Source organism: Heptranchias perlo, chromosome 8 (genome assembly GCF_035084215.1).
Source record: "Heptranchias perlo isolate sHepPer1 chromosome 8, sHepPer1.hap1, whole genome shotgun sequence".
Lineage (NCBI taxonomy): Eukaryota > Metazoa > Chordata > Chondrichthyes > Hexanchiformes > Hexanchidae > Heptranchias > Heptranchias perlo.
Window position 1 is genome coordinate 90,606,462 of NC_090332.1, and position 20,021 is coordinate 90,626,482.

The window sequence follows — 20,021 nt, forward strand, 5'->3', positions numbered from 1 at the left end:
TAATTATTATGTCGGCTGTGAGATAACAAAGGGTTCTGTCTCTGGGTGGTGGGTAGGACTGGTAGAACCTGACTGTCCATTAATCAGTCATGCTTCCTGTCAGCTGATCGGAGAATGTTGTCAGAGGCAGTAATGGCACATTCTACAGCTATAACTAAAGTAAGCACCTGTTTTATTTTAGAGAGGGGGGAGGAGAACTGACTGAATATGTGTTCAAAAGAATGGACCATTGCAACATAATCCATTATGTTTCCACTTCTCAGTTACTTCCCCATTTCATAAATACAGCAAAAGTCATTACAATCAAATCCTGATAACATCATCCCTGTCAGTCATTATTAAACTTGAAAGTCATTGATTGTATCAGGACAAAATAGGGTTTAAATGAGAATTAAGAGTTCTGAAAAGTTAATTTTAAAAGGATGTAGGGATAACTGACCTGATCTTCTTAAGTGTTATAAAAGGGTATCATCCTGAATCTTTGTTTGCTGATTAAAAAAAACTTGACATCAAAGTCTTTCTGCCGGGAAGAGGATGTCAAATTAGGACTATAGCAGAACAGCTTTCCATTCAGTAATAGTGTGGGGCAAATCCAGGACAGGCTCGACTTGGATTGCAAATGTTGATAATTTTTATGTTTTTAAGTGTTTCAAAATAAACCAATGGTTCTAAAAACAATGCCCAGCTTGTGTACAGCTTATGTACTGCAGTATTTTTATCAGTATTAGTTTTGTATGATTTCCTCCTATCAGAAGTTATAGCATTCTGTTTTTCTGCCCAGTTCCCTGTATTTTGGACATTTTTAGCTTCTGTTGACTCCGTTTTAATTGTAGAAACCATTTTCTCTGAATCTACTTGATTAGAATTTGATGTATTTGGGATGCCTTCTATAGGTTTTTGTAAACGTGGAGGTGCAATTTGTACACCAGTGTCATTTTATGGATTTTGCCAACCAATGTAAAAATGGCTGATGTGATTTCTGCAACATTGTGACCAATGCAATAAGTTTTATGGTAAGTGATCACACTTTCTGTGAACAATTTTAAATACAATGTAATTTTTCCCAACATGATCTCAGTATATGGCATGAAGTGACCTCGGAGATGTTTAGCTTTTGTACAGCGGAAGTGACATGCATCTGAAAAAGGCAGCATAATAAAGCCTGAAGATATGTAAAATGTGCCACGTGGTGTGATAATGGACCACACAAGCATGGAAGGTCCCATGTTTGATCATGAGTTAGTGCCAAGTTGGGTAACCTCAGGCCAGTGGTAGGGACTGAGTGAAAATGGGCTTGGGAGCAGAAAAATTAGCCATGGATCCCATTCTTGATCGCTATGCAGCATCTGTGTTAGTGTTGAGGGAGTCCATGATTGACTTTGCTATATTTGCTTTGGCAGTGAACAGATCACTAGTACTGTCAGGGCTGACATATATGAGAAATGACTACTTAGAATTATAGAAAGGTTACAGCACGGAAGCAGGCCATTCGGCCCATCGAGTCCGCACCGGCTCTATGCAAGACCAATCCAGCTAGTCCCATTCCCCCGCCCTTTCCCTGTAGCCCTGCACCACCCCCTCGGGTAGTGCATTCCATCACTTGAATGATGACGGTCCACTACTGCTCAGAGACCCATACCCTGAGTGAAGTCGCAGCCTTCGGGAGTAAAGAGGAAAATTGAAAGGAGGAAAAAAATCAATAGGAGAGTTTTTTGACCAAGTGCATCTGGAAGTTAGAAAACGTGTTTGCTTTCCTTTCATTTTATGTGGCTTTTATATAGATTACATTATTTCTGAGAACATGATAATGTATCCATTTAAAATGCATAAGTTGCAATTTACAGCTTAGAACATTTTGAAGATCAAATCAATACTATATAGTTTGTTGTGAAGATTGATTTTATAAATGTATTTTTATGTTTATGGCACTTTAACTTCCTTTAAAAATAATCCAACTCTAGTTCTGGATTGGTTCCTCTAAATGGTTTACTATACAAACCATTTTTGTGAAGGTGAGATTTTTTAGGAGGTTGTGTGCTACATTAGTGCAGTCGTTAAGTGCAATAAATGTATTAACCAGAGGAAATTAAATAGGTAGACATGAACAGTCCCATGACACTATTTGGAAAAAGAGCAGGGAGTTCTGTTGGCCTGACTAACATTTATTTCATAGAATTGCATAGAATGTACAGGTCAGAAACAGGCCATTCAGCCCAACTGGTCCCTGCCAGTGTTTATGCTCCACACGAGCCTCCTCACTCCTTACTTCATCTAACCCCATCAGCATAACCTTCTAAACAACCATTTATCCAAAAATGGATTAACTGGTTATTTATTTCATTTGCTGATTGTGTGACCATGATGTGTGCAGATTTGGCTACTGTGTGTGTCTACATAGCAATAGTGACTACACCTCAAAAGTAATTGATTGGCTGTGGAGCACTTTGGGACATCCTGAGGACATGAAAGGTGCAGCAGGTTCATTCTTTCTCCCTTCCTTCCTTCTTTCCCTCATTCTCCCCATCTGGATCTCCAGACACTACTCACTTTTCCCAAATGAATGGGATGATGACCTGTTCACGGATCTCTTCCCATGTTGCCCTGAAACTGCCTACTATAGGAAGGGACTTGAGTGTTGTACAAGGTAACTTTCCCTCTGATTTAATTTTTCTCTTCCCTATTGGGTGTTTAGTTTTTCTTCAGCAGTTTTCCACAGCAATGCAACTAAGTGGCTGGAGGATTGAAGATACAGCCCACTTACTGCCACTTCGTAGAACCACTTTCTATTGCTCCAATATACTGTTCCACCAATGATACGCAAAGTTGAATTACAGCTGCACAGCTGGGGTTTCATGTATTTCATATGAATCTCCACTTAGTCATAATATTTTATACAGCATGTCAGAATCAAGATTAAAGAACATTTTCCTGTGGATGGTTATTGCTTCATACAGAAAGTTAAACTGAAATCTACAAACTTTCTGTTTCTCCCAAATACAAACTATTACAAAATATAGCACATGGAGTTTAAGCCATTGGTTAATGGGTTTCTCAACAGTGCTGCCTTCTGCAGCTTTCCAACAGACCCAGCCACATAATAGCAAGTCCTTTGGGAGAAAGGAAACTGCTGTTCTTTTCCTGCTTTTTGTCAGCTAATGGGAAAGAAGGCAAATGTGATAATGTGCACTAGTCCCCAGATTATTGACACATTTTCATCTTAAAATATGGTTAATGAGGAACAATTTAGCAATTCCACTTCCAGAGACTTTGTTTTATGCTTAATGGAGGCTAATTAATTTTCACATGTTGGGTCTTTTCTTGCTTTAACAGAGCGGAGTTCCATCTGCCATCAGATGTCTTTCTGCCTGACCGAGCTGCACCTGTGGTCTATGAAGAACACCTTACATGTCAGGGGTAAATGAACTCATGCCACATCCTTGTAACTCGTGATTTAAATTGATTTTTTTTCCTTCCATTTTTGCATCTAGACGTTTTCAGATTAGTATTATATGATATGGGTTTTGTGCATTGCTGTTAATATCATTATGCTGTCTATTATGTGTTCATTTATATTGAAATTATCTTTAGATACACTGGTAGCATTTAAACATCAAATCATATTAAAGCAGTGAAAGTATGGATGTAAATTGCATTTCTTAATGCAATTTACATCTGTATTTTCACCACTTTAACATTAAAGAATCTAAATGTTGATTTGTGTTTGTTGAACTGTTAGAACGTTATATATTATAACCAATCAACCGGTGAGCAGAATTGCCTTCTGCACTATATGCATAACGTGAGTCAGGGTCTGCACACTGCTTTAATGATATTTAGGCAATTCTGTTTAAATGAAAAGCTTTACTACTATATCTACAAGAAAGTTTGAAACTTTGACAAATCTTATATAGTTTTTTTTCTGGATTGTTGACACCATTTAAAATCCACATTCAACATATATACATTTAGTTTACCAATTTTTTCCCCTTTTCTCTCTTTCAACTTGGAAGACTCCCGGAAGACATTGACTCTCAATAGGGTATGGTCCCATAGAAGGTAATCACCATCCAGTACCTCGACCAAACAGGCATTTTTCATGCATTCAAACAGTGGGCCCTGGCTGGGTATTCAGCAGTGAGGACGTATCGCTGAGCCCAATCTTGTTCCCATATGCAAGTGTCACTTGGATAGAAATCAGGAGTGGAAACAGTGGCAGATTCCCCCCTCCACTTAGGGCACTGATGTCAATTGTAATACACTTCTGCCACTTTGGCTGAGATCAGTTAACGCCGCACAGACCAGGATTCAAATCTAGGACATTCTCATCAGTATAACTCCCGACAAACTGCTTTTGATATATCTTTCACTTTAGTAAGTCATCATTTAATTCCATGAAGCATTTCTTCGATTATTGATTTAAAATGACATACACCATGACATAATGAATAGGTGGAGCTAGGTGGGAAATTATTTCAGCCTTCACGGAAAAGAAACAAAGACAAAAAGGTAAAGAATAATCATGAAAGATAGAAAAATAAAGCAGAAAAGAGGGCAAAAAAATACTGAGTTAAAGAAATGTTCCATTTACCAAGTGTTGAATAACTTCAAAAAATTCCAGACTATTTTTAACAGTTTACATATAATAGTTAATTGAAATGCACATTTAGTCATTGAGCAAAATTGTGTCCCAGGGTCTGTGTGAATCCAATTTCTACACACTAGATGCTTTAAAGTTAACCCTGTAGAGGGACTTAACTGAGGATATATTTGCATTATTGCAGAATTCCTATTATTAAGTTTCAAGTTTTGGCCTATATAGGCTTTTCAAAGAATTAACATCAATAAGCTACCAATACCTGTGAAATTATTGTTTTTGGAAGCTAATTTTAAAAGATATGTACTAGCTTTATTATATACAAAAAAAATCACCTTGGACCTTGACCTTTTAATATGAAAATTATACTATATTCCAGAATGTTTTGTCATTTTTAAAATTTTACTTATTTCCATTTCCAAAATGTACGCCAGATACAGATGTCGGCACCTATCAATACTATGATAAGAGAGAGGCAGGTAAGTTTCAATTCATATTGATATGCCAATTACTTTGCTATAAATGTGAATCATCTTAATACAGTAAACTACTAGGCTCCACATTTATGCACCAGAATTCCAGTAGAGGGCATCAAAATCCAATTGATACGAATACAGATAAGTAGAGAGCTGTTTTGTCATTTCTGCCTGAATAATTGAGTGGTTTTAACTAAGAAAATGTGTTAATCCTGGAAGACTGTTGGTTTGGGGTCCTCCCATCTAAGATTATTTACTGTTCCGGGGCAGGTTAAAGTGGAGGTCTGTGTGAGCACCCTTTGGGTGTGAAATTCAACATTGGTGAGAGTGCAAAATGCACGGCAGCGCATTGGGCGGGGTGATTAACAAGCAACCAATTAGTTACTGCTCATTTAACACTCTCACCAAAGTTAAATTTCACCCCATTTTTGCTGGGTGAGGTACTGTCCCTACATTGCCGATGACAGACAGACTCTGCTTCTATTTTAGATTTAATATTTGTCATTTATAGTAACACTATTACATCAGCCCATCTTTTTAGCTGCAAAGATTTTTTTTTAGTGTTGGGTTGGCTTGCCTGTACAGTATCATGAGCCATTTGTATTTTTCATTTTTCTCATTTTAATTCCCTTTAGTGTCACCAACAGATGGCGGTTACCTGGAAGAGAAGCAGCATATGACTGAGTGTGAGTAATGTGGTAGTACAACAGAATGCCACTCAAGCTCTTAATAATTGGAGCAAATGTTCTTTCCCCATTTTTGGCAAATATGAATCTATTTCCTCTACCTAGTTATCACAGCCTTTCTCCAACAGAGAGAGCAGTTTCTTGGAATAAAACAAAGTGCCGAGAAATGGTGTAGTGAACGCTAGCAGTGTAGTCTTCTTGTGCCCCTTGGTAACAGAATATTGTCTTGAGCCGTATCCCTTAGGTGTCACATTAAATATGTAAGCCATATGCTTACTGAGCTCTTTTGTCTGAATATTCTTCAGAATAAAAAACCAAAGAATTTACAGATAGATGCTGCCTGAGGAAGGAGAAAATCTCCGAAAGCTTGTGAATTTAAAATAAAATTGCTGGACTATAACTTGGTGTTGTAAAATTGTTTACAATTGTCAACCCCAGTCCATCACCGGCATCTCCACATCGCTTCTATCTTCAAGAAAGAAAACTTTTTTTAAGATATGACTAACAATAATAGATAGAATGGAATAGCTTTAGGGCAGTCCATGGCTCCTTTCACTCATTCCAGTTAGCAACATTTAACACATAACCGCACCAAAACTACATTCGGATCTGATTTTGCAAAATGATAAATTTTTTCTAACCAATTAATGATTCAGAATTGAATGGCTGGGCCCAATTTAAAGTCCCATCCCATTGGCACTTGCAAAACACACAACCCACCATTAATGCACCAGTTAACACATTAATTTAACTAAGCTAATTTCCCAAAAACAAAAGAAAGCAACCCCATTTGAAGTAGAGAAACCACTGACACCTGCTTTTAAACCTTGTGGGTTAAGAAGGAAATTCCAGGATATTGACCCAGTGACAGTGAAGGACTAGAGATGCAGGTCAAGTTAGGATGGTGTGTGACTGGAGGGGAACGTGGAGATGCCAGTGGTCCCACGACATTCTGTTGTACAGCTTTTTCTGGACTTCCAGTTAGGTTTTCTGAGTTCAGACAGAGCTCATTTTGTCAGTGATATATTGCTATGCTTGGCAGTTTCTTTGCATATTTGGAGGGTGTCCTCCCTCATCAAAAATGGTCTTCACTGTTCCATTAGAGGCTGCCAGCCCTTTCAGGGCCTCGTTATTAAATCGTTTGTCTTATTTGTTGTTCAGCCAATTTCACCAAAAATTGTGCACTCCAATGCTGAATTAATAAACTTTTTGATATTCATACTGGGTCAGTGGGTCATCAGCTGATTGCAAAAATGATTCTTTACTCATTTTACAGATTCTCAACATGTACCGTGCATGCTGCGGTCAGTATTCTCAACATGTACTGTGCATGCTGCAGTCAGTATTCTCAACATGTACTGTGCATGCTGCAGTCAGTATTCTCAACATGTACTGTGCATGCTGCAGTCAGTATTCTCAGTGCTTGGCAGCCAAACCAACAGTCCATAAAGGGACCGCTGGAGGCTGCCTGCCAACAGATAAGTTGTTACTTTTTTACTTACCTTATTGTGGAGCCGGAAGAAGCAAAAGTGCTCGGTCTTCCGTGCTTCCCGAGCCGGCCGTGCTTCCCGAGCCGGCCGGTCTTCCGTGCTTCCCGAGCCGGCTGGTCTTCGAGCTGCGTGTTAGTTTTTTCCTTAATTTTGGATAAAAATAGCCATTTCTCAAGCTTTCCAATAGAAGAGGAATGTCCTGGCCTTCAAATTCTGCCCTGCTCATACAGTGCATTGCATCTAAAAATAGCTTGGTAAATCAGAAATTTCCAGATTGTTTTAACATTGAATCATAGAATGATACAACGCAGGAGGAGACCATTTGGCCCATCGTGTCTGTGCCGGCTATCCAATTAGTCCCACTCCCCTGCTCTTTGCCTATAGACCTGCAAATTTCTCCTTTTCAAGTATTTATCCAATACCCCTTTGAAAGTAACTATTGAATCTGCTTCCACCATCTTTTTAGCTAGTACATTCCAGATCATAAGAATTCGCTGCATAAAAAAAATTCTCCTCAGCTTCCCCCCTGGATTTTTTGCCAATTATCTTAAATCTGTGTCCTCTGGTTACCAATTTTTTTTTAAAATTTACTGATTTCATTTGTATAATTTGACTTTTTAGTGTGTTCTTAAATACTGGATATCCTTGTCAAGGTCAGATTAATTTCTGGTGCTATAATAATGGAATGGTTATGGTAAATGGTATGGTATAATTCTTCTAATTATAATAAAAAATTATGCTCAAATTTTCTTCGTCAGCTCGAGAATATTTGTGGACACCCAAGAATAGACGTCCAGATAAACTTCGAGACACCCTCAAGGAGTTTGAGGTACCTTCCTAGTTACAAAGTTGACAGTAAACAATTATACTTCTTTATTCATCTTTCAACAGCTTTAATTTGTGTAACGGATCAGCCTGCACAAAGATCATAACCAGCTCTAGTGCAGTGCCATGTTCTGAAACAGTTGCATCTTTGTTTTCGAAGCATGCTAATCTCGTCTGATTGGAAATCAGAAACACTTTAACCATTAGTGACAATGTATGCGTCTGACATAGCCATCTGTGTTCATCTTGTGTTTCAGGAGCTGCTGCAGTATAGCCGTTGTGTGCTGAGCAAATGGAAGAACAAGAACTTTTGTCAGGTATATGCTTCAACAATGATCTTGGGTTGTTGATTTAATTGAGCTGAACAGTCTTTCCGGACTTGGCTTTACAAATAAAGCAACATATACAACAGTGTGTTTTATGTTTCAGATCAGCTAAACTATCCAGTTGATTTATATATAGACAGAATATTCTTTTTTACAAAGGTGCCTAAGTATTTATGTATTTATTTTAATTTTTTAATGCTATATTAAATTAAATCAAAGCATAATTCTAAAGCAGTTCCCTGGACTCTACAAGAACAACAGAAATAGACATTTATTTCAAAAGGTGAAATTTGGCTTTGAGAAAATTCACAAATACAAATTTCGTTAACCCATGACTTCAACTTATTTCAAATGTGCAATCAGTTGAATTATGTCCACAGAAAAGGTTGTTTTTAATCTTTTGTCAATTCTTGCTGAATATGTTGCCTTGGTGTATGTTGATTCTCAGCATGAATTTCTTCTTCTTAATATACATGGTGCAAAGCAGAACAATAAAAATAAAAATAAAACAAAATTAATGTTAACTTTGTTGTACTGAGCTATAGGCCTAAAATCAGAATCGGTAGCTTGAGGGGATTGGTAACCGGTGGGGGGGGGTTTGGTAACCGGGGGTGAAGAGAAGGATCGGTGGGGGGGGTTTGGTAACCGGGTGGGAGGGGAGGGAAGGATCGTGGGGGGGTTTGGTAACCGGGTGGGGGGGGGTTTGGTAACCGGGTGGGAGGGGAGGGGAGGGAAGGATCGGTGGGGAGGTTTGGTAACCGGGGTGGGGGGGAGGGGAAGGAAGGATCGTGGGGAGGTTTTGTAACTGGGGGGGGGGGGGGGGGGTGTGGTGGAGGGAAGGATCGGTGGGGGGGTTTGGTAACCGGGGGTGGGTGGAGGGGAGGGAAGGATCGGTGGGGGGGGTTTGGTAACCGGGGGGGGCGGTGGAGGGAAGGATCGGTGGGGAGGTTTGGTAATCTGGGGGGGGCGGGGGGAAGGATCGTTGGTTGGGGCGGGGGGGGGTGGTGCGGGATCGGTAGCCGAGGGTGGGGTGGGGGGGAGGGGGGATTGGTAGCTGGCGCGACGGCAGCCCATATTCTTTTGTGTGGGATCGGGGGGATCGCTCCTGGTCCATCCAGATGCACGTTCAGGTCAGTATATTTTAAAAACTTGCCTTGTTGGTTGTGGCCTGGTTCTCCTGAGGGCGTGATGCCAGCTGCATCAGGGCAAACCAATCTTGCAGTGGGGGCCTGAGATAGGCGTTCGGCCCCTTACTTGCGTGGGCACTGCTCGACGATTTTTTGGCCTTTACCGATATGGTGGGCGGCGGACTTCCCCCTCATATTGAGCATGTGCTTCCTGCTTGCCATATTGGAAGCTCTTGAGGCCATTTAACGCCCAAAGTAGAGGTGCTGCGTGTCCAGATTTCTAGGCCATAGGTTTCCCATACCACACACTTCCTTAGCCTAGGAAGGCTGGTGACTCGTACTTAGGCCTCTGTCTTTGCTACTGTGTAACCATCCAGTAAGAAGTGTGTGCAGTTGGTTCTCTGATTTTTACCTTCTTTCCTGTGGGAACATAGGAACAGGAGTAGACCATTCAGCCCTCGAGCATGTTCCGCCATTCAGTGAGATCATGGCAAATCTGTATCCTAACTCCATCCACCCACTATGGCGCATTATTCTTTTAATACCTTTGATTAGCAAAAATCTATCGATCTCAGATTTAAAATTATTAATTGAGCTACCATCTACTGGAAGAGGGTTCCACACTTCTACCACCCTTTGCGTGAAAAAGTGTTTCCTAACTTCTCTCCTGAATGGCCTGGCTCTGATATTTTAAGGTTCTGTCCCCTTGTCCTAGACTCCCCCACCAGCGGAAAAAGTTTCTCTCTATCCACCCTATCAATTCCTTCCAGAATCCTAAAAAACCTCAATCATATCATCCCTTAACCTTCTATATTCCAGGGAATACAAGTCCAGTTTATGTAATCGCTCCTCATAATTTAACCCTTGGAGCCCTGGTAACAGTCTGGTGAATCTGCGCTACACTGCTTCCAAGGTCAATATATCCTTTTTAAGTAGCGATGCCCAGAACTACACACAGTTCTCCAGATGTGGTCTAACCAGGGCTTTGTATAGCTGTAGAAAATCTTCCCCTTTGTATTCTAGCCCACTTGTTATAAAGGCTAACATTCCATTAGCCTTTTTGATTATTTTTTGTACCTGACCACTACATGTTAGTGATCTCTGTACATGGACCCCTAAATCTCTTTGGACCTCCACTGTTCTTAGCTTTTCACCATTTAAAAAAATACTCGATCGATCCTTTTTTGGTCCAAAATGGGTGACCTCACACTTACCTGTGTAGAAATCCATCTGCCGCAGTATTGCCAACTCATTGATCTATCAATGTTTCTTTGTAATTTTATGCTTCCATCTACACTACTTACTCTGCCACCAATCTTTGTGTCATCGGCAAACTTGGACATGTGGCCCTGTATTGTGTTAATATTAATAAATATAGTGAATAGTTGTGGCTCCAGCACAGATCCTTGTGGGACACCACTGGTCACTTCCTTCCAAATCGAGCACATACCCATTATGTTCCTTGTCTGGAGTTTGAGATGAAAATTTCCTCTGTGTGTAAAAAAAAAATCAAACCATTTTTTATTAAACTGGGTTTGAAATTTTCTTACTCCTCCCCCATGTAGGAGTCTTGGGCATGAACAACAATCCTGCCACTGTACAACCCTAAATTCAGCAACCATTACATTTAAATATCTCCACAACCATTAGACAGGGTTTCAAAATACCTTTTTTTTTTGTAACTCCTTATTTTGTGTTGAATATAAATGTTGGAGTTACATTGAAAATACTATTTTAGATATAGAAATTGTTAAAACCTTTTCATCAAATTATTCAATTTATTATATCTACAAATGTTCTGAAAGTAAATGCAAAATACTGTAAATGCAAAAATGACACAAATAAAATTTAAGAATGACTATTTCTAAACTGATAACTAAGAGTGATTTGCAGTATCAATGGAATCCGCTACAAATGCACGAACATTGCTCAGACCACATTCACTATGTATATTATATAAGTAGTTCACATTACACAAGAATTACCACATTTGGAATACTGTGCACAGTTCACAGCTGATAGGTTTAGAGGGTTGGCGGGGGAGGCGCGTGTGGAGCATAAACACCGGCATGGTACATTTGGGCCTGTTTCTGTGCTGTAGACTCTGTAACTTTATGCAAGAAGAGTACATAGAAGCGGTGATATTCAGGAATTTTAATTAATTTGCAGCTTGTGACCAAAAGCTGTCTTTAATATATTAAATTATAGCCCAGTTGGAATTTGTGTTTAATCATTTGATGTAGCAGATGATGCATGAAAAACATTCAAAAGTAATTATATCTTTATAGCTAAGACAGTAGTGTCAAAAAGAAATATTTTAATAATTTTTCCAGACACAATTCTGCATTTAAATATGGGGTCAACTTTAACGGGAGGCGAGATCGGAGCATGGGGCGACCAGGGCGAACGACAAGCACCATAGGGGGCCTAGAGAGAGATTAGCTCAGGCCTCATTTTAATGTGGACGGTCGGAGTCCAGCCCAAACCCAGCAGAAATTGGCCGGTGGGCAGGAGTGGGATTTTGAGCCAGCAAGGCTCGACAGAATGGACCCCGACACTAAGGTAGGTTATAAGAGGGAGTCTGGAGGAGATTGCAGTCAGGGGAGAGGGGAAGCCCTGGGCAGGAATTGGGATGGGAAACCAGTAAGTCCCTCATTCCACTTTAACTACCCCCCACCCCCATCTATTATAAGTAAGGAATGTTCCAAGTTAATAAAAGAGCCACTTCTGTATTTATACACAGTAATGCATCAAGATCCATTTTGCTATAAAGCATGTAATAAAACTAATTGCATAATCAAAATTGACATACGTAGAATTATTTTATTGAAAATTGCTAAGGCAGTGTATTTTTATTATAGTTTTTCGTGCAGTTTAGTAGAAGTTAGAATGAAACCTATTTTAGCTACAATACAGGAAATATCTTTTCACAATAAAGAATTATTATGAAGATAAATGTATTTGTATCTTAATAAGCACAAAAATCAAGACCAACTCTAGCTTTTTCATATAACTGAAATTGAACAAAATTTCTTTGATATTTAAGTGAGGAGCAAACTGTTGGAAGTATATTAACAGAAAATGGTGGAAATACTCAGCAGGCCAGGCAGCATCTGTGGAGAAAGAAACAAGAGTTAATGTTTCTGGTCGATGACCTTTTGTCAGCACTGGAAGAAGTCAAGATTTTACAGTTTATAATCAAGTACAGGGGAAGGGAAGGGAAGGGGAGGGGAGTGGAGGAAAGAACAAAAGGGAAGGTCTGTGATAGGGTGGAGGGCAGGAGTGATTAAATGACAAAAGGGATGATGATGCAAGGCAAAGAGGGTGGGAATGGGACAGGTAAAGAAACAAAAGATGGGTCTAGAGGAACTGTAAATGGCAACAGCAGAACCATTACCAGCACCTGCTATCTGAAAAAATGGGAGCAGTGGTTATGATCTGAAGTTATTGAAATCAGTGTTGAGGTTGTAAAGGGCCTCATCAAAAGTGGAGGCACTGCTCCTCAAGCTTCTGTTGAGCTTCATTGGAACAGTGGAGGAAGCCGAGGTCGGAGTGGGAGAGGGATGGAGAGTTAAAATGGCAAGCGACCGGAGGCTCAGGGTCATGCTTGTGGACTGAACGGAGGTGTTCAACATAGCAATCACCCAATCCATACTTGGTCTCTCCTCTGTTAGAGGTATAAAAGGAGTAAATACATGAAATTTTCTGCCATTGATTATGAATTTGCAGATATGGATATATATATATATCAATCACATGATCCCTAGGATTCAGTTGGTTCAGGAGTATCAGGTATTGTGATGTGCCTTGTAGCATTTGAGCATTATCCTACGTGTAGTTCTAGAAGGGGGTTTATGTGCTAGAAAAGTGTTGTTAACCTGTGGTTCCACTCTAACTATCTTACAGGGTCAGGGTCTGTTTCATGTGGGCTTCCAGGAATGGGATGCAGACTGTAGTATTTCCTGAATTCCAAGTGTACCCAATATATTATTCTCTAACCAATAAACACAAATTCTGAGCTAACAGTGATGTTTAGGTTGAAGTTTTTGCTGCCGCTGGGAGAACTGGAGGGAAGTATTAAGGATTTTAATGCTGACCTCCGATATTGCAGCCTGATTTACGCAGTAAGCATGCTGAATGATATAATGGTCATTAGCGACTCAACTGTGGGAAAACCTTCTTTGTCAGCGCTCCACTAATGACCGTTTCAACAAGAATTATAAATCCACTGTGGGAAATAAGGGGGGAGAAAAATATCTCCTATCGTCAATAACTTAGAATAAGGAGGAAAAGTTTGGAGAGGGAGGAAGAATAAACAAATAAATGAAGTACCTGCATCTTAAGCAAATATTGAAAATTCCCAGCGAGACACAGAATGAAAAATTATAATTTAATTGAGAATGAGAGGTTTTGGGGAAGGAAAGAACAAAAATATTTGCATTTTAAGTGCTTGACAGACCGAATGGCCTCCTTCTGTGCTGTAACCATTCTATGATTCTATGATAGTAGAATAATTTCAGTGATCCTATAGTCCCAATGGGGAACTGTTCTCTGAGAAAATGCAAGTGGGAGAGAGGAGTAATGCTGGGTTCATGGCTGCCGGTGCTGACCCAGCAGAGTATACAGGGTCAGGGACAGGCATCTAATTAGCATAGGTCCAGTATCAATGAGTGCATTGCAGGTGCTTGCCAGCCCTAAGAGGCCAGAATTCCCAATACCTGCTGCTGCCCTGGAGAATGGGTGTGGGGGGGAATAATGAGGAGGCTGGTACCCCTCATCTTACTGGGGGTACCAGCCTCCACACTTACGCCAGGTCCAACTGAGCCCAGGGAATCAGGAATTGTTAGCATCGGGAGTGGCCAGCCCCACCTCCTCTGACCTAGGGGACTGAATTTGGGGTGGATAGACTGGACAAGATCCCCCCCAGAAACTATCAGTGAGGCTGGGACTCAGCATATCCAGGCCTGGCCTATTTCCCAGGCCTTCTGCTGCACTTCTATGACGGGAGTGTGTCAGAAGCTCTGCAGATTTTCAGGGCCAGTTTTTACCTTTAGTCTATTTCATTATCCAAGATTTAAATAGGAATCCTAGAAGTTGAACACTCAGCTTCATGCCTTAATATAACAACAACTGTTACAGAAATGCTAACCCAACTTTGAAAATATTTAACGGTGCTCATTTTTAACTTTTTTAGTTATAAAGAATGCAATATCCAGTGTGATGTTTTCGAAGCCTATACTTGACATCATGTCTTGTCTGTTTTAGCTTTTTTTCGGTTCAGGTGTGCTGGTTTCATTAAGCCTTTCCGGGCCACATCTGGAGAAAGCTTTGATCGACAGGACCTTAGTGGGGAGGCTCATCTCTGACACCATCAATGATGGTAATTGTACCCACATGAAAATCAAATGTCTAAATTAACAATGACAGATGAAAAATGATGTGGCAACAGATTTACTAATTACTCTCACTGGGGACTTGTAAGAGCAACAAGTAATTGCATGTATTGTCGTAGTTACAACCCTCGAGGTTATAAATTATGAATATGCTTTTGTACATAAGGCTTTCCGGACCTTATTTTTAACATGTATTAAATCCACTTCTAAAAGTTTTACCTACCTTCATCAAAGCTGCTAGTGGTCACATAGGAATCAATAATGAAAGATTCTGGAACATAATGGTCCTTAATTTACAAAATTGGATTTAATACAATAGTATTTCTTTTGCAGTTAGTCTTTTTAAGTAATATATGTAACATTTTTGGAGAAACATTTTCCTAACAGATCAAGGCAATTTTGAATTTTTTAAATCAACTGTTTAAATATGTATTTTACAATCTCAAATTCAAAGCATTTGTTTATTTTTTTAAAATGCTGTGTCATTATATGTGGAAAAATAAATTGCAAGAAAAAAATCAAATTTAGTTGTGAAGAAAGAGTTTGCAATAGCTATAGATTATTTTGTTCAGATATAAATATAAAAGACTAATATTAGAACAGTGAAAAATTGGAAGCAAAAATGCTCATGGGGGAGGAAAGGTGAGGAGGGAAGAGTGGGGGAAAGGGAGAAGAGAGGAGTGAGAGAAATAGGAGGGGCTAAGTGAGGAGGAAGGAGGGGAGGAGAAGGAGAGGAGAGGTGGGGGCAGAAAAGAGGGAGTGGAGGAGAGTAAGAGGGCAGGGAGAGGAGAGAGGATGGGGGCAAAGAGTGGAGGAGAGGGAAAGGTAGTTAGAGGGAGGGGAGAGAATAGAAGAAGTTAGGAGTGGAGGAGAGACGAGGGGAAAGAGGGAAGTGCAGAAAAGAGGATGGAAGAGGAGAAGTAGAGAGGGGATGAGGAGGGAGGGTGGGTGAGGGAAGGGGAGAGGGAGTAAGGAAGGAAGAACAGTAGGAAGGAGGAGAGAGATGAGGGAGGTAAAATGGAGTATTTGGGAGGAGGAGGGAAAAAGGAGTAGTCAGGGGAGGAGGGAGAGAGAGGAGGGAGCGATGGGGTCAACATTTGCCTCACGTGTGCTGGTGGAGGTTTTGTCATTCAGTGGGGGGTTGGGTGGTGAGATTATGGTGGGTGATTATGCCTCAGCAGTGGGGAGGGGTTCTGGTTGGCAAGTGCTTTGGGGGAATCTGATGGGGATTTCTTCATTAAGTGGCAGTGGGAGGATGCCAGTGTGAAATTGCTGCCTCAGCGAAGGGATGGGGTGTGAATTGCTTCTGTTGGGGGACCATTTATGACTCAGCTGGGGCTGGGGGGGGATGATGCTGGTGATTATTTTTTCGTCAGCTGGGAGTTGTTTAGGTAAAGAATATTTACACTTTTTATAGAATCATACAGCACCGATGGAGACCAATCGGCCCATCGTGCCTGTCCTGGCTCTTTGAAAGAGCTATGTAATTAGTCCCATTCCCTTGCCCTTTCCCCATAGCTGTGTAAGTTTTGCCTTTTCAAGTATTTATCCAATTCCCTTTTGAAAGTTATTATTCAATCTGCTTCCACCACCCTTCAGGCAGCACATTTCAGATCATAACCACTCTGTGTAAAAAAAAATGTCTCCTCATCGTGCCTCTGGTTCTTTTGCCAATTACCTGAAACCTGTGTCCTCTAGTTATCGACCCACTTCCAGTGGAAACAGTTTCTCTTTATTTACTCCATCAAAGCCCCATATAATTTTGAGGGCTATTAAATCTCCCCTTAACTTTCTCTACTCTAAGGAGAACAATCCCACCTTCTCTAGTCTTTCCACATAACTGAAGTCCCGCATTTCCAAAGTTTTTCTTCTTGCGTATTTCAAACGATTGGCTTTTTTAAACTTTGGTTTTGTCAGAGAACTATAATTATGTCAAGTAACATTGTGGTGTCTGGACAGCATACACTAACTATGTGCCATTTTTAATTAATGTTGGATGAAATGTAATGAGCAGGATTTTCCCTACGGGGGTGGGGGGAGTATAATATCAACAGAAAGTCTATTGCCAGGCAAAGTTTGCATTTCCCCCTCATGAACATAAGTGTTGTAACTATGCAAATGTCAACAGAGCAGATTTAGGTTGTGGGTAATATTTTTCCAGCTGCTGGTATTGTGTAATGGTTGAGCAAGTCACCTCTGTAGTAATTGTTCTTTTGCTTCAGCTTGGTTGCTGATTGTGACATTTGACTCTGCAGTAATGGTGATCATCTGATGATAGATGTCAGAGGTGCTAGCATTATTTGCCATGGTGTGTATAAGACTAGCTTCTCCTGGCCTTGTGTTCATCACCAGTGGCACAAAAAAAATGGAGTTGTGGGCTGGTAATAGCATGAATGTTCAAACCAGCTTAACCCTCTCCCACAAGCTCACAGAAGCTCCTTGTTGCTGTTGCTCATGAATGGGAAAATAATGGGGTTGAAATTGATCTTCAGTGGTAGTGAAAAATTGGCGAGAACGAATTAGCCTCCCATTTTACATCAGTCTGTAGAAAAGGAATTCAGGTGGAGTGTAAAACGGGCTGCCGATTCACTATTGCACATTTTACCCTATTGCAAAAGACCAAATTCACCCCCAGTATTTTTTTACCACTACCAGGAGACATAAACTTCACCAGCAAAAATGTAATTTGTGGACTATGGCTACCATTGCCAGGAAAATGCCAGTCAGAGTTTCCATGATTGATAAAGTTATTAATAAACTTGGGAAACCAGATTATACATGAGTCAGACTGGAAGAGCAAGATTATAGAAAATAACTTAATCCTGTGGTTTTTAATTTTTGGTTTTGTTTAGCTGTACTTGCAGATAACTTTATGATCATAGCTTTTCTGGAGAACAGCAAACTTTGCTTTGTCCAATTTACAAAGAAACAAAGTTCCCCAGATGTCAACAGAAGAATAGAAAAGCTTTCCTCTTCCGATCTTAAGGTATGTGTAACTATTCTAGCAAATTTTATCTGTATTTACTTATCTTTCTTATCTTCTTGGGGCCCAGTTGCCGGCCTGGCGGTCTGATGTTGCTGTGGGCCAGGGTGCCTCGGGTGCTCTATCTCTGGCCGCAGCCCAAAGCCAACGAGGCCTAGCCCCCAAAATGGAACAGACCTCGCGCCAGGACTTCCGGGCAATGCGCTCTGCCAGCCAGCCGTCTGAGGTCAGCTTGGGGATAAAATCCACCCCAAGGTGTTTTATCATACAAATATTCTCACTGCAGTTCAAATTAAAAGTACTACAACAAATGAACATTCAACATTTCCATTTTTGTGTGTCCTGTCTTGGGACTTTTTGTTTTAATTTAGGATGGCTTTACTCAATGTATTTCCAAGCGAGTTGGTCTGTAGTCCATATCTAAAAAGCAGAGACGCTCCAGTTCAGACACAGCTTCATCTTGCATAGGAAGATATTGGTCGTGGGACTAATCAGTTAAGGAGGAACTGGGGAGAGTGTCCATAGATCCTATGAATGGGAGAAAGTGCTGTTCTTTTCTATCACTTGGCAATCTTTCAGATCTTTATGCCTCAAGATCTTGGCATCGGCTCCTCTGCTCTATAATGTCATACTATCTGTCCCAAATTACTCTGAGGCATGCAAGTGTAGTCTCTCAATCAGTACCTTGGTTAGGAGGCTGTGTGTAGATTTGGCGTGGAAAGCTCTTGAGTCAATTTTTCAGTGTGACGGTATGAGTTGAAATCTTAAATGGCTAGCCTAGAAGCACGGAACTGCGGGAGTAGGGTTATTTTAAGGGGCAATTGCCTATGGTGTGGTACTTAGCCATACGGACCACAAAGTTTCCAAGTTCAATCCCTGGTTTTTGCTGAGTTGCTCACCTTAGCCAAGCTGGCAGTAAGGAGCACTACAGTTGGCCAGAGTGTCCCTGAGCTAGGGAAGAGGAAAGCAGCCAGGGTTCCTGCTCCTGATTACTACCCACTCATTCCTGCTGGAAAGTTCATGTATCAAAAGCCTGTTGCTCATTTACTGTCTGGGCTCATACGTGAAGAACAGCCACTTGGGAGAGGCAACTGTACCTCAAACGGATTATTTCTACACAAACTGTATGGTCAGGTGCATATGGTAATCGTCATTTTGTTTGAATATTTAGTTATTGGTCCATGCTTAAAGTATACTTAACAGGAGTTCAACATTAAGTTTTTAATTATTTTAACTGGTAATATTTTTTCCTATGCAGCAGCTGAAAACTATGGGCTATAAATTGGGCCGCATAGCACTCAAAATGGCGTCCGGAATGCGCACGCACACTTCTAACGTGTTGTGCACCGGACACCATCTTGGTAAAGGCGTTTGCGCATGCGCAGATAACAAATGCTGGCAGCATGTAAAGTAGGGAGAATATGCAGTAGATCAGTGTGTAACGCTGATTTAAAGGAACAGATGTGATTTTGGAACTCAATGCTGCAGGTAACACCCTGTCTTAACCTCGCATAGCCGAACAGGTCGTAAACAGCATGGAGGAGCCCCCACCAGTGCTATTTAAAGGGATCATGCAGAAGTTACAGGTTAGTTGCTGGATTATCGCTTCTTGCTGCTGATGTATTTGTACCTGTTTTTGGAGGTCTCCTATACTTGAATACTAGGACTAGGGGATATAGCCTAAAAATTAGAGCCAGAACTTGCAGGAGTGAAGTTAGGAAAAGCTTCTACTTGCAAAGGGTGTCAGAAGTTTGGAACGCTCTTCCGCACACAGCAGTTGATGCTAGCTCAATTGTTAATTTTAAATCAGAGATTGATAGATTTGTTAGCCCCATATCCCTCAATACCTTTGGTTAAGGCGGGTATATGGAGTTAGGTCACAGATCAACCATGATCTCATTGTATGACTGAACAGGCTCTAGGGGTTTAATAGTCTACTCCTGCTCCTATCTTCCAATGTTCCTATAATAAAGTTTCTATACTCTACAGGGAGTGGGAATGGGCTGGCTAGCTGACAGGTAACAGCAAAGGCACTGGCAGAGTGACAGGTCTGGGACAGGAATGTTGCCATCCTGAGAGAGGACAACAGGTTCATGTTCCATGAAGCCAAAGCAACTTGCT

The 20,021-nt window shown here is 40.7% G+C and overlaps 1 protein-coding gene across 1 annotated transcript in view; it reads left to right on the forward strand.

Annotated features, from left to right (window-relative positions):
* Positions 1-20,021, forward strand: part of wdpcp (WD repeat containing planar cell polarity effector) — a 122,798-nt gene that overhangs the window by 25,564 nt on the left and 77,213 nt on the right. The window contains exons 2-8 of the mRNA XM_067989526.1: positions 3,331-3,414; positions 5,029-5,073; positions 5,706-5,756; positions 8,005-8,075; positions 8,329-8,388; positions 14,790-14,904; positions 17,770-17,903. Of these exons, the coding sequence (XP_067845627.1) occupies positions 3,354-3,414; positions 5,029-5,073; positions 5,706-5,756; positions 8,005-8,075; positions 8,329-8,388; positions 14,790-14,904; positions 17,770-17,903 (537 nt within the window). The 5' untranslated portion in view covers positions 3,331-3,353. The remainder of the gene's footprint in view (positions 1-3,330; positions 3,415-5,028; positions 5,074-5,705; positions 5,757-8,004; positions 8,076-8,328; positions 8,389-14,789; positions 14,905-17,769; positions 17,904-20,021) is intronic.